At 39.3% G+C, this 14506-nt stretch overlaps 1 protein-coding gene across 2 annotated transcripts in view; it reads left to right on the top strand.

The window, feature by feature from the left end:
- GSK3B (glycogen synthase kinase 3 beta) overlaps positions 1 to 14506 on the top strand; it is a 149184-nt gene that overhangs the window by 91953 nt on the left and 42725 nt on the right. For both annotated transcript variants that reach the window (XM_048293900.1, XM_048293901.1), the window contains exons 4-6: positions 490 to 600; positions 3509 to 3639; positions 5478 to 5584. In XM_048293900.1, coding sequence (XP_048149857.1) covers positions 490 to 600; positions 3509 to 3639; positions 5478 to 5584 — 349 coding nt within the window. The remainder of the gene's footprint in view (positions 1 to 489; positions 601 to 3508; positions 3640 to 5477; positions 5585 to 14506) is intronic.

The following is a 14506-nucleotide window of genomic DNA, read 5'->3' on the forward strand; positions in this document are numbered from 1 at the left end:
TCTTAATAGCTGCGAATTCAGTAAGATCAAAGTAACATTTCTAAAAGATGAAGGTTGTTTGAACTTTTTTTGATGTGTTGTTGTTGGGGGCTGAGTTTTGAACTTTTAAATTTGCACTTCTTGGGTTTTGGCAGGTAAGGGACTAAGGAGTTAATAGGCTGCTTTAAATAATGATGCAGATGTTACCTTGAAATACTCTCCTAATGAAATTATTGACTGGGCAGAACAATTATATCCTTGTCTCCATTTATAATCAAAAAATACCTTACATTGGAGACCAGAATAATTAATACGACTTAAACATAAGTTTGACAAAAGTATTAATGCACGAGTGCAAAGCCTAAATAGTTCCATGGCAGTTCACATGCTAAAGATGGGACTTAAAAAATGTCCACAGCTTTCTCATCTTTAGGTTTTTCTGAACACTTTAATTGTACTTCATGCTTCAAATCTAGTGCTGATTTGTTTTTCTTCTCTATTCTCTTTCAGAAAGATGAGGTGTACCTCAACTTGGTGCTGGACTATGTTCCTGAAACAGTATACAGAGTTGCCAGACATTATAGTCGGGCCAAACAGACACTCCCTATGATTTATGTCAAGGTAGGTAACTGACAGATGTGGTTAAGTGAAGAAAGATATTATAGAAATAGACTGGATACTCTTTTCTGACATAATAGTAGATTTTCTGAAATTTTTGGAAGCAAATCTTGAGACAAGGAAGAAAAATTAGAGTTATTAGTTGTTATGGCAAAAGAAGAATAGAGGGTTGAGACTTACACAAGCACTCCCAATTTCTGACATTACAGAAATCTTGGAATGGGTTGGGGAGACTGAGTGTTTTGGTTTTGAAGCAGCTTAGACAGAGACTAACACCAGCCAGATTAGCAGCTTTCAGTTTCCTGAGATGATGAAGATATGTTAGAACAAAGGTCAGGAACAGAAAGAGGATGTCAAGAGGATGTTCCCTAATCTGTTATCTTCCCCTTTTCCTGGCATATGAGTAAGACTTCATGTGCTTTTGTTGTGAGCGTGAAAGGCACATTTTTGTCTCCCCTTGGAGCTCCTTGGCTTGTCTTCAAAAGCTACATGTGGTAAGATGCTTGTATGCACATTGTAGTTTCAGAACCTTACTCAAGTTGCCTACATCTTTTAACAGGGGTTAAAATAAATAAAATGTCTCATTTGCTGTCAAACATGGGACCCATCTGGGCCTTGTAGTTAATTTCATGTATTGTGACCACAGTCCACACACCAGTGAGTGATGATGTTTTCACATGGCATTAACTTGTTAACATGACATACAGGTAATATTAAATGGAAATTACCAACAAATTTTTTCATGATGCATATTGATTTCTCCAGACTCATCTTTAAAAGTGTAATGCTTAATGTAAGGGTTGGCTTAAGAAAAACCTTGAATTTGGTTGAAAGAAGATGAAAGTTTCAAAGGTGAAAGCCTCAAATAGTAATTATTTCAATAATGAAGTTTTGTACCATAACTGTATGCATAAATTGTAAATGGCATGTCTCTGCAATAGGCATTACTGGTGCCTGATTTTTAAGAAAGCACAGAATTTTATCATCCAGCAGACTGCAAGGTCACTCTTGTTTGGTCTGTTGATGGAACAGCTTGGCTTCAGGTTATATGCTCCCCAAAATCTGTAGGCTTGGCTTTTGATATATTGTTTATATATCTTTTGTCAGTATTCTTGCCCTAATTGTTCTCTGTTATGGGAACTTCAGAAAATTGTTCTTCCTTACACTTTCAGAGAAAAATCTGCTTCAACTCTTTCATCTTGGGCCTGGGACTTCCTGTTCCAGGTAGCCTGGAAAGCTATTCTTAGTTTTCTGCCAAGGCAAGCCATGTATATAATCCTTGTATTTAAAAAGATCATGTTACCTTGATGTCATTGAGGATTTTGCAATTTTCCAGGCATTTTGGTTGCACAAAGGTCAGATCATACCTATTCGTTCACTTCTGATTGATAATTAGGCAGGCTGAGAGCTGCTTTTCCCTGGGTAACAAACTGTTAAAAAAAGCTGCACAGAAGCTGTTCTAGTAACGTTCTGGTTAATTTTCATTTGCAATTTCTAACCTGCTGTAAGGAGTCCTTGGAAATTTTGGGTTTGCTGTGTGGAGATGAAAGGCATACTTTCTGAATCCCACATGTGTTGACTTGGCCCCTCAAGTTAGAGCAGTCTTTTGCATTATTTAGCAATGCACTTGCACAATACATACTTAAGGGACTAGAACAGGCAATTCGGAAAAAATGTTTGTTTGCTTTTCTTTGTGCAGAGTTGTGGTTTTCAGAAACAAGTATGAAAACCAGAGGCCTAGAGCCAAAATTCAAGCAATTTTCTTCCCGCTCCTACTTTCCTGCCAAACAAACAACAAAAAACAAGGAGGAGGGAAAGTGTGACAACAGAGATAGTGGTGAAAGAGAGGCAAACATGACCTGATATCAATATCAAGTAATTGCACCTGGTTTTATAGACTGTTAAAGGTGAACTGTGGAGAATGTGTTTATAAAAGAAAAGTGTGGAGGTGCGTCTCTAGTACAGTGTCCTGCCTGTAGCTTGATTTTAAGTGGAAACTTTTGTGGACACAACAGAAATAACAAATAACCTGACAGCCTTTTGTCAACCTTAAAACAGGGCTTTCCATGCCTTTATGACTATATGTGCTATACATCCTTAATTGTATCCAGCAGCTCTTTATTATCCATAACCAAAAGTGTGTAGCTCCATCAGCTGGCCATCCTTCCCTTGCCCTGTAATCTTGTCCTGTGAAGTTCTTGGCTTCGTAATATTTCCCCTTGTTTTTTAGGAGCTTTCTTCCTTGTTAAGGGGTTAGCCAGCCCTGGAAAGTGGGCAGAGAAAATTCTCCCTCAGCATACTTGTTTGTTGTGCCTTGCATAAAATTATTCTGAACAGTTGGTTTTATTTGCCTTCTGTTTTTGTCCAGAGATTTGAAATTAAAATGACTCTGTCCCCTCAGCAAGAGACACTGGGAGATTCACTTCAGTGACAGGCTGAGACACTACTCTTGTTTTTGGGCAACATTTAATACAGCTTCATCAACTAAACAGTTTTCTTTTGGATTTTATGGGGCATTTTTTTTAGTTGCTTGTTTGTTTGGGGGTTTTTTAATATCCTGGAATACTTCACTGCTGTGAAGAGGCTGATTTGTAGAGCAAACTGAAACACCTTAATTTTGTGTATGCTTTTTATGATTAGCAGTATTTACAAATGTTGGAAAACTGGCACAATTATTTCTTTGGAATTATGCTAATTATGCTATCTGAAAGGACACATAAAAGGTTTGAACCACGTGTGTGTGTATGTAGCAACGGGCGTGTGGGAAAGGTATGTAAATACCTTGCCCACCTTCATAGCCCTGCTAGGCATTCAGTATGGTCTTTTTCTCAGTGATTTTGTTTTTCTTCTAATAAGGGTTTGTGCTAAACTAATTGTTTACCCTGATTTGACTGGTATTTCTGTGTTCTAGTTGTACATGTATCAGCTGTTCCGGAGTTTAGCCTATATCCATTCCTTTGGGATCTGCCACCGGGATATAAAACCACAGAACCTCTTGCTGGACCCTGATACAGCTGTTCTAAAACTCTGCGACTTTGGAAGGTAAGCACATCTGTGGCCTGAAACCTGGTGAAAAGATCTTCCTTCAAAGTGAACCTCAGTGCAACTTTGCCAAGAAATCCTCTGTGTCCCTTAGAAGGTCTTTATTTGTAGCTTTAAAAGAGGAATTACTGGTAATCTATTTTCCCCTCAAAGTGAGTTCAAAGTGCTGGCAAGGAAGAGCTGAAAAGGGATATTAAGAGGGAGGGAATTAAACTTCAAGCCTGTTAATTTTGCAGGTATTAGAAAAATAAAATAAATACACCATGACATAGGGAAAATACTGCACCGTGGAAAACAGAAGCAATTATTGCAGTGAAATGTGTTTGGGCTAGAGAGGACAGGCTTGGTGGCATTGTAACTTAAAAAGGCTGATACTACACTAGTCAGTCTACTTGCATGTACAGCAATTCACTTAATGCTGCAAATACCATAGAGGCTCAAAATCAGAAGCAGCACTTCCAGTTGAAGCTCTCGGATAGTGGACATCTATGTTCTAGTTTCCAAAGGCACATTTATTTCCAATATCTACTTAGAATCACCTTTAGAGTCCAGCCCCCATCTTAGAACTGCTACAGAAATTCTGGAAATCCGCAATGAGACAGGACATAGATTTTTGTCTGGGAAAGTTCAGTCTTTAGATTGTGCTGTAACTTTGCAGACTAAAATAGTTGGGGTGTATGTGTGAGAGGTCACAGAAGCTGCTGTTGCTAAATTTGCTTGCCCATAGTGAGTGGGAATGTCATATGGGGGTTATTCAAGCAGTGCATAGTCATGGCTGGTGCCTCAGGATCTCCTCCTCAGCTCTACCTCACCAGTGTTGGAGCAAAATAGGAATCACACTGAAGCTCAAAAATGACAATGCATGAAAAGGGAGTACTTACTATTTTTTATCAGTGGGAATTTGTTAACTGTAGTTTCTTTATATAAAACTGAAAACTGAGACTTTTTAAAAAGGATGGTGGGAGTCCTTCTTTGCTGAAGGCTGAGGAATGTCTGGAGAGCTGAACACTGGATTTGGCTAGCTTGCTACTCTGCAGTGTTTGGTGCTATTTAGGTGAATGTCATATTTCCAAAAGTTTTGTCTTCCAGGTCCTTTTCGTCTAGCACTTGTTAATTAAGAAGGAAGTGTAATATGCCAATAGACTCCTGTTCCCAAAGTAATGTGTTCTTGTGGTCCATTCTTTTGTTGGATTCTTTCAAAGATAGTGGTTGAGGCAGTACTGTAGGTTAGATCCTTTGTGGCTGACTGAATACAGTATAAAAGAAACCTTCATCTTAATCGTGGACCATTAATATATAAATACAATGGCAAAGGCATTTTTTTCTTTGTCTCCTCATACCCCTTTTGCCTCATGCTACACTTCCTTAGGTAGCAAAGGGGAGAGCATTGTGATGGAAATTAAAAACCAAACAAACAAAAAAGCAAGCCAACAAACAAAAAACCTAAACAAAAATACCCCGCTCGGTCTTCGGGAGTGTCCAGAGCTTTTGAAACTTAAATGGTAACTACGTTTGACTGAAGTGTTTTCTGTCCTCTTTTCCACTGTAAACAAGCCTTTGTATCTGGCAGAAGGCAACTGTCAGCCAAAAATATTGCCCTGTTTATCACCTAGATTGTAGTCAGAATTTCCTTTGCTATTCCCTGTATAAGGGAGATGCTTGATGGATTGGACTGATTCACAGTGAATCAAGGAGTCAGTTTGCAGCAGCTGAGAAACAACATTGTACTTCAGCATTTGGGACTTGGGAATGCGTGAAGAGCACCAAAGCTTAATGTTGGTCTGCGCAGCAATACTGTGAAAGTGTTCATTACTGAAATACTGTTGTTTTCTTTCCAGTGCAAAACAGCTGGTTCGTGGAGAACCCAACGTGTCATACATCTGCTCTCGGTACTACAGGGCACCAGAGTTGATCTTTGGAGCCACCGATTATACCTCCAGTATAGGTATGTGAGTGCATTTGTTGAAATCTGTACCAACTGCCTCAGTTTTTATCCTGTACTTAAGTGTAAAGGTTTCCAGAGATCTCAAATATAATCCCCAGGGGCTGAATTTTGTTGTAAATTATTAGGTACCACTTTTTAAAGGAATACAAATGTTCTGTAGATAGCTGCTGTGCTTTCTATGCCTTTTGAGATTTCAGCATCAATTACACTGGGAAAGGGACTTTTTCAATGTGGAGGGGAGAAATCTGATTACAAGTTTAAAAAAAAAAATCCATGTGATGTTGCCATTTAGTTTAAAAGTAGGTATGAAATCTCAAGCCAGAAAAGCATTTTAATTGCTTGAAATAACAGTAAAGAATGTCTGTAGAAAATCATCTACTGCTTCTGATCTGCTGTGGTTTAGCCATAAATAAATCTGTAATTTATTTACTTGGCTTTTAGTGAAGAGTTTATAGGGGGAGGTTAAGTGTGGCCTAATGGTTGACTTTAAATTCTGTTTACAACTTTAATATACTGTGTACAGCAGTCCTTCTAATTCAACTAATTCTGCTAACTTTTGCTGTCCTTTAGCATTAATTTTGAACACAAAGAACTTTTTCTATATACCTGAGGCATAGATGTGTCATGGCAATAGTAGGGAAGCTCTAGATTTTGATGGAGATCAGGGAACAGCCAGGTTTTCTTACAGTAGAGTCTTGAAAATGAACAGCAAAGTGAAAAATCTTGGAAATGAACAGTGTGTTGACTGGTTGTTGGTATAACTACTTCGATTTTTCAGTCAAGATACTACCTGGGCTCCTTCTGAATTCTAGTGCAAAAGAGAGTAGATTTGGCTCTCATCTTAGCACAATATTGGGGAACCTTTTACCTTGGTAATGGACTTGAGTCACTTAGGCAAGGTAAAATGTTTTCAAAAGGATTTGGAGATCATGATCAATTCTTGGCAGACTATGCTTATAACCAGTATATTTAAAATTACTATGTTTGAACTAGTGTGAAACTCAGTGGCTGGCTGGCTTGTTTTAACTGTGCAGTTCTTTAAAAGGAGCAAAAAGCCCCACCTAAACACATTCCTGAAGACTTCCCTGCTCTCACGAATTTTTTTCACATTAGTTATTATTCAGTATGTATTGTAGCAACACTTGCATATCTTCCCAGTAGGAAAAAGAGGCAGAACCAAGAGTAGTCTGGGGAAAGCAATGGCACAATAAAGATAAAAGGGCAGAAGTTACTGTTGGCTGCTGCCAAAGTGGCAGCCCCAGCTCTGCTCTTGCCCCTGAGTACCCTGGCTCTCACAGTTTGCTGTTTACTTTGCTGATTCAGCATCAGCTGACGAGATTTTGGCAGGTTAACTTCCTGCTATGAGTGAGTGCAATCCGCGTTATTGTGCGGTCCAGTAAGCAGCAGAGCCCAGGTAAAAGCAAAGTGTTGTGAGCCCATGAGTAAGAGGAAGGTGGCTGATCCCATTTGACATCTTTTTGCCAGCTGAGAGCTAATAGATTGGTTCAGCTGCATTATCAGAGTGCACTGAGACCTCTTGTTTCAGAGGATAACTGCATAAAACAAGCATTTTATGTGTCAGCAGAAGAGACTGCTTTATAGATAAGCCTGTGAAGTGTCTCTTGCTCCAACTGCAGACCGTCTTTCAAGTGGCGCTTTCCATTTTTGTTGTCTTACCTGCTGGTCTCTGAATTGGTTATAACAAAAATTGCATTCTGAAGTGCAATTTTTCATTTGCCTCCAAAAATATCTTGAATTTCAGTCATTGTTCTTGTGCCAAAAAACCCCACCTGTCCCTCCAAGCCCTTTCTTTGAAATTTGCACAGAATTGCTTGAAAATTAAGTTAATACTCCATCCTTCCTTCCTGTCCCATCCACCTTCCACTTCTTTCGCAGCAGACTTTGGATGTGGGAGATAAGAAGGAAAAAATGCTTTTAGAAGCTTTATAGTTTCCCAGTGTTCTGCAATATGCTAGAAATTCTAAGGGTTAGTTTTGTGCTGCTGCTGTTTGTAAGTATTCCTTCTTGCTGGGTAGGCAGCAATGGTGCTTAGTGAGAATTCTTCCTTATTTGACATAGGATTGTTCGTCCAAACTCATCCAGCTTGTTGGAAAAACAATCAACAAGCATAGATAGGTTTATTAAAAGAAGGGAAAGAGCATATAATTATTAGTGCTTTATCCATGGCTCAGTATAAGGAACTGTGAAATGCTTTAGTATTGTGATACTGCCTTTTAAACTTACATGTTGGCATGCTGGGTTTTTTTAGTTCTTGTTTTTCTTGTGAATTGTTAGCATAATAACCTTTTCCCACTATAGTCTTTATCACTCTGTAAGAATCACCTGTGTGTGTGTGGTAACAAAAAGTGATCTTACGTGTAAGGCAGGGATCTTTACTCCTCTAGTTAAATATCCTCTATTAAAACTATGGTAAAAATCAGTGAAGACTACAAAGCCAAAAAGTGTTCTAAGTAGAAATTGTCCTGCATTATCTGCAAGGCTTCCAGCTTATTTGTGAAGGTTTTTGTTGTTTGCTAATGTTACTGCAGGGCTTATGATAATAATGCGCTGCGATAGGATAATCACTGGAAGTATTTCTGAGCAAGAAGTGCTTTTTTAAGACTAGACAGTGACACTGGTGGCCCAACACTGACAGCACCGCCAGCTGCAGCTGCATTATGACCATATCGGTTGTTAGTCATCTTGTTTAGCATTGTAACCCAGGCTGTTGCATTAGGCTGTCTGGCTTCATCTAGGTCATCTTTAAACACTTGAATTTGTCCTCGTGACATTACTTGCTCTTCAGTGTAGCAGAAAATGAAGTTGGTTCCAGGATGTGTCTTTTCATCCTGGATGTCACAACGAAACTATAAACCGGCATTTAACTTCTAGGATCTTGATTATTTCATTGAAGTGCATGACTTTAATTCTAACCCAAAAGGTCCCTGTAAAAAATAATTGAGCCAGGTGTGTGGTGTTTGTTACACTTTTCTAAAGTACCACATTAGTGCTGTATTATACCAGAGTAAGAGTAGCATCAAATCACATTTACTGCAGTTAGTGCCTCCAGCGGACCTGAGACTATTTTTAAAATTATTACCTGGGAAGTTACCCATTGAAGTTTTTAAATAGTAACTGTTGCCAAATAGCTACAAATCCATACTCATAATAGCTCTGTTGTGTTCCTGCATTACAACTTTACAGAGTTTTTCAGTGGTCAGGCACAAATATTCATGTTGGTTGGGTGCCTTCATAGCTTGTATAGTTTGGGCCTTTGTGCACCTTTGACTATGAGTTCTGCAAGTGTGTGTGTGTTTGTCCCTAAAGCTTGCTGGGAATGGGCATCGTTTACTTCCTGCATCTAATTTGTAGGAATTTATTACTGTTGTTGGTTGGTTGGGGTTATTTGGAGGGGGGAGAGGAAAGTGGGGGGCTGGTTTGTTGGTTTTTTCCCAAACCAAGCCCTTTGGCTATCCCTTGACAGTGTGTTGGCTGAGGCTTCTCCCTTGCCAGTCTGTGTGTTTTATAGCATCCCAGAGTATGTTGATGGCATGGTTCTGGCTGTGCTGATCTTATGGGTGGTGCTGCCACCGCTAAAAAACCCTGGGATGGCTGCCCATGTTCCCCAACACTGTCCTGGAACAGGCACTGGAGTAGGGGTGGGTGCAGATGTTTCTGTTGCCACGTGCTCCTTTTGTGTGAAAAGAAGCTGTGCTGCTGAGCTTTGCCTCAGTCTCATGCATTTTTTCCCTAGGTGAGATGGCGGGGCAGGGGAGGGCTCACCAAATCCTGGGGGTGCTTCTGCACAACCAGGGGCTGCTGGTTTCAGTGCATTTGCTCCACTGCTGCCCTGGCAGGAGCTGGGAGCATTCCAGAGGGAACATTTATAGCCACTGGCAGGGAAAGATTGATCTGCTTGACTGCTGCTGGCTTCTCTTGGGGTATCCAAAAATAAGTATCATGAAGTTGTTCATTCACTTTCGTAGCAAGCGCAAGTATTTCACCTCAGCAGTCTGGAGCAGAAGCTCTTCTGCAGGCATGTGCAGTTGGCTTGTCTCAGAGTTTCTTGGGGAAGAACCACCACAAGGTATATCCCAGAGCTGTTGCCAGTGAGAAGTATTTGTTTCTTTCTCAAATGGCAACTTCCTATGCTGAAAATAAGGTGTGTTAATTCACTAAACTACTCTACCACCTGTCATTGTAGTGTCATCTCTTTATTGCAAAAGATTAGAGATACCTGTGTTTAGCTTCTGTTCCAAATACTGGAACAAACATGTCTTTTCAAGCACTTCCATGTTTCAGCCTTACTCTTTCTCCTCAATCCATGGATCTGTGGTGGCTTGATGTGCGCAACTTCCACCAACAATAGCACGTGTGCCTGTAATCCTGAATTTTGCCCTTGTTCAGACATCCCAAAAAATTGTTTCAAACAAGCAGCAGTGAAAAGCACTTTGGGGTCTGGCATTTGGTAGCTAGAAGCTGTTGATTTTATGACTTCCCAGGATTGCTTTTCTGACTCTTGGTTTGTTTCCACAGTTTCTAGAGCAGCAACTTTGAGTCACCTCCAAGGTGGAGGAAGTCCATCAAGATGAAGGGATAGTGAGGCAGAGATGAATAGATTAGGGTAATAAAAAAAAGTAGGAAGATAAATACGCCCCATAAAGTGTCAGATAAATGGAAGTTCTTAATTTGTACTTAAGTGGATGAGAGAAACCTTTTTTCCCCCCCTTCCTCCTTCATGTCCTCCAAATAATGAGTTAGAGGAGCTAGAGTGTAATACAATGAATGGTGCTTGTGCTGTGAAGAAGAGGGCCAGCTTTTCAGCTTGGAAAGGCAAAGTTTGAGATCAGAAAAAGTGAAATTTGTGGACAGGGCATTAATTTCCAACTGAAAATGGCCATTGCATGCTTATAGAATTAAAGCTAAGGAGTGTATTTTGCAGGTGGTCCTCCCAGATGCCACTTTCTGATTTAAAGAGAAATACTTGTTTTCTTACGTTCTATATTGCTAAGAATGCATTCAAAAGCGAGGGCATTACAGAGATTATATTATTAGACAATGTCCATCTAACAGCTCTGAAGATCAATAAAGCAGTAGAAACTTAATTTAAGAAAAGTTTTGTAGTACAAGAGGCTATATGAATTTTTGTGTGTTTAAATTAATGGAGGTAGGTTAGGTGATGATGGTATTTGTCTAAGTGTTCTTTGGTCTAGGAAAGGTACGGCATTAGCTACCATTATAATGTGTGAAAACTAACCGAAATAAGCTTGTTTGAAGGTTGCTGTTGCCTGGCAGTTGTATTTACTGTCTGTATTGTTTAGACTACATTGCACTGAAGTTATGAAAAAAGTACCCTTGCCTGCTTTCTTAAAATTAATAGCTTTCAGTATTTTCTCCTAAAATTGCATGTTGTCCCAACTAGTTTGGTGTGAGGACCATTTGTTGCCTTATTTTCTTTTAAGATTCTCTCTTACCTTGTTTATTAGCTAATTTAAAGCATGTGAATGAGAGTCCTCGTTTGCTTTAATTAAATTGCTCATACTTAAAAGAAATAATTCAGAAAATGCTTCTTCTCCCTTGAGAGCAGGTAGTTACACCACATATTAATCTGTAGCAGTTAGCTCTGACTCTTCTAAGACAGAAAAGTGTCTGGGATGGAACTATCACTTCCTTTAAATAACGTGTCTTTAAATACAGAAATTAGTACTTGTTTACGTCAGGCTTGAGGAGAAATGTTACCATCCTAATGTGGTAGATAAATTTTAAAACTCAAGATATAAAGGATGTGAGGAAAAAAAGGGCAAACTATCCTGGAACCAAATTTTAGTCCTGTTAAAGTCAGTGGCATAAATTCCATCAAGTTTCAGCAGAGATGAAATTTTTTAGTTTGTTCTTTATTGTACATTGCTTATCAAGAGTTGTATAAACACCTGTGTAGATCATGTTTTTTCTGTCCCTGCTTGAAGCTGCTTGAGTTAGCCTGCACTCTCTGGCTTTTGTTGAGGATGCTTCAAGAATTTGTCCACTTCCTTGCCCAGGGAACATTGCCCAAGTCCTAATTTGGAAGCTGGTGAAATTACATGCCTGGGAAGAAGTTGGGGATTTTGGAATGCCTGTGTTTTACTTCCCTGTGTGTTTAAAGTGTTAGCAAGTGAAACCAAGAAAAAGTAAATAAGACTTTTAACAAGACATTAAATTACCTGATTTGGAAGATTTCAGTGCATAAGGAGCTACTGCATAGGTTTCTGATGGATTTGTTGTATGTTTGAGGGATTAAACACAGCATGAATGCAGCAAGTATTCCAAGACATTGCCACCTATTTCCTCATGACCTACATCCTTTTTTTCCTCTGTTCCCATGCGATGCCCGCGGCTTTCTCATGTACCCTCTGCTGTTTGTGCTTGCCCTTCTTGAGCAAGGACTTCTACATTGTTTGACTTGTTTGCAGTTGCAGTTTGGCAGGGCTGGGGCAAGCCCAGTGCTTCCCCCAGGGACTGAGCCCTCCTCTCCTCGGCAGCAACACTGATGCTCCCCGCTGTTTTTATAAAATTTTTGTAATGGATTTGAGACTTCTGCCCTACTTACTTGTCTGAAACAGGCTGGTGGAGTGCAAAAGCATTCAGGGAAACTAGGAAAAGAAAAAACAGCACAAAGCCAACTTCATGGAGCAGCCAGACCAGAAGGTTATTTAAAACAGTTTAAAAAAGCCACGGTCTAATCTCAAAAACTTAATGATAGCATAGTTTCTGAATCTTAAAAGGAAGTGAATTGTGATTGATGACTTACTCTCCTGTCAGTTTTGTGTTTGTATATATTCTGTCAAATATTTTTCCTTGCCATATATAACTTTTTCACTGCAAAATAAGGATTGGAGTTGTAAATAACGATTATGGATTTGGTGTAACTACTTGTTTTGTAAAGGACAGTGTAAAGGACTCGTTTATTTAAAACCTTTTAAGGTATCTTTAAATAGACTTGTAAATTAGAGTGCTCTGACTGTTTAGTACTTTTAATCTATTCCTTCAATACTTCTGAAGAAATCTTTGCTTTCTGCTGAACTGTTGTGTAATTCCTCTAAACCCAATATGCATGGGAGGCACAAAAAATGATGCTTTGCATCATGGTTTTGCGGTATGTGTTGGTCCAACAGCAAGAGCTATCAGAGAGAGACATTGATTAGCAGTTAGATGCAATTAAACACTCTTTACATGATTCCTTCTTCATTTGTTGTCCAAAAGTGATTTTAGCACCTTGGTCGCCATATCCGCTCTTATTAAATGTGACTACAAGATTAAAAAGTGTCATCGTGTATATTTTCTTGTTGAAATTCAAGACTCAAACTTCAAATTATTTCTGGTTGCTGTTTACATTGTAAGGAGTTACTTTTTAGGATAAACCCTGATGCAGTGTTTGTACCAAGACATTAGGTAAAAGTGCCTCCATTTGACTTGGAAGCAAATGATTTCAAAAGCTGCAGTAATGACATTGCTGTTTGTCTACTGTGTGTTCCAACTGAACCATATTCTTGAGGAGGGGAAGTATTTTTGCACAGCCCTCTCACTCTTCTTCCTTTAGAAATGGGGAAGGGAAAACTGTGTTCTAACTTGCAGATTAATTTGTTACAAATCTTGAATTCCTGAAAGCTTCTTTTATTTTGCACCAGTGTGTAGTGGTTGCGACAATGTGATAATAGATGTCTTAGAGAACTGTCAGAGATGTTTTCCTTACTCAGACCTTTAGCCATAACTGGCAGTGTTGTGTGTATCCTGCTTCACAGAACCATGGAGTCATAGAATGGCTTGGGTTGGAACAGGCCACCTCATTCCAACCCCCTGCCATGGGCAGGGACACCTTCCACGAGACTGGGTTGCTCCGAGCTCCATCCAGGCCGGCCTTGAACACTTCCAGGGATGGGACATAGTTTAAATACATGAGGGAATAAGGGTTTCTGTTGTAGCATAGATCATCTCAGGTGGAACAGGTCTCAGGAGGTAAATTCTCATGGGGGAAGGCTGGTTCATAGAAGTAGATGAGACTTTAAAGAAATATAGATGGAATGGGACTGGTTTTCCCTTTTGGGGCATTACTTTGTATTTTAGTCTTTACAGATCTTCTGTTGCTGATTGCTTGTTTGAGACTGGGTTTTAGTGTTAAGGTTTCAGGTATGCATTGAACAATTGATGGCTTTCTAGAAAACCTTTTAATGAATCTATTTTTGGGGAGAAGCAGTTCTCTGCATCCAAGTACAATGCTTCTACTGTGTTGAGCAGCTTAAAATCCCATTTATTTGGTGTGCAATTACATTAGATTCTCACAAATACTTGATAGTGTTTACTGCATTGGCTTTGTTACATTTTTCATTTTGGTTAATTATTCCAAAAATAAAATGCTATATTCTGTAGTGCACTTAGATACCTTCCTAAGTTGCCGCTGTAGTATTCAGTTGCCTAATTATTTAAGAAGATATACCTGCAATAGATGTGAAAAATGTCTTCATGTAGGAGGAATAGTTCCTAAGGACTACTTGTGGCTTTTGGTATACATACGAAAATTAGTTGATGGCTTCTTCTACAGATGCTGTTGACATGTGATCTGTGACTTGCAGTTCTGTTGTTCATCCAAGCTGGCAAATGGAACTGGGATAAAGATTAGATCCTGAAGTGGCTAGTTAGAGAGGCTGCTTCCCAGATCCCTTAATCATCATGTACTTCAGGATACCAGTAATACTTGCAGTACTGGTTCATCTGTGAGTGTATATATGCTTTCAATATATGTATGAAAAACGGAGTCTGTTCAACACTCGGAATCAGTAAAAACATCAGCCATTGTGTTGGATGATACCTATGCATAGTTCATGATCAGTGTGGTTTAAACCAACACAGGGTTTGGGGAAATTCTCAACTTAAAAATGGCAAGCATTC

Source organism: Corvus hawaiiensis, chromosome 2 (genome assembly GCF_020740725.1).
Source record: "Corvus hawaiiensis isolate bCorHaw1 chromosome 2, bCorHaw1.pri.cur, whole genome shotgun sequence".
Lineage (NCBI taxonomy): Eukaryota > Metazoa > Chordata > Aves > Passeriformes > Corvidae > Corvus > Corvus hawaiiensis.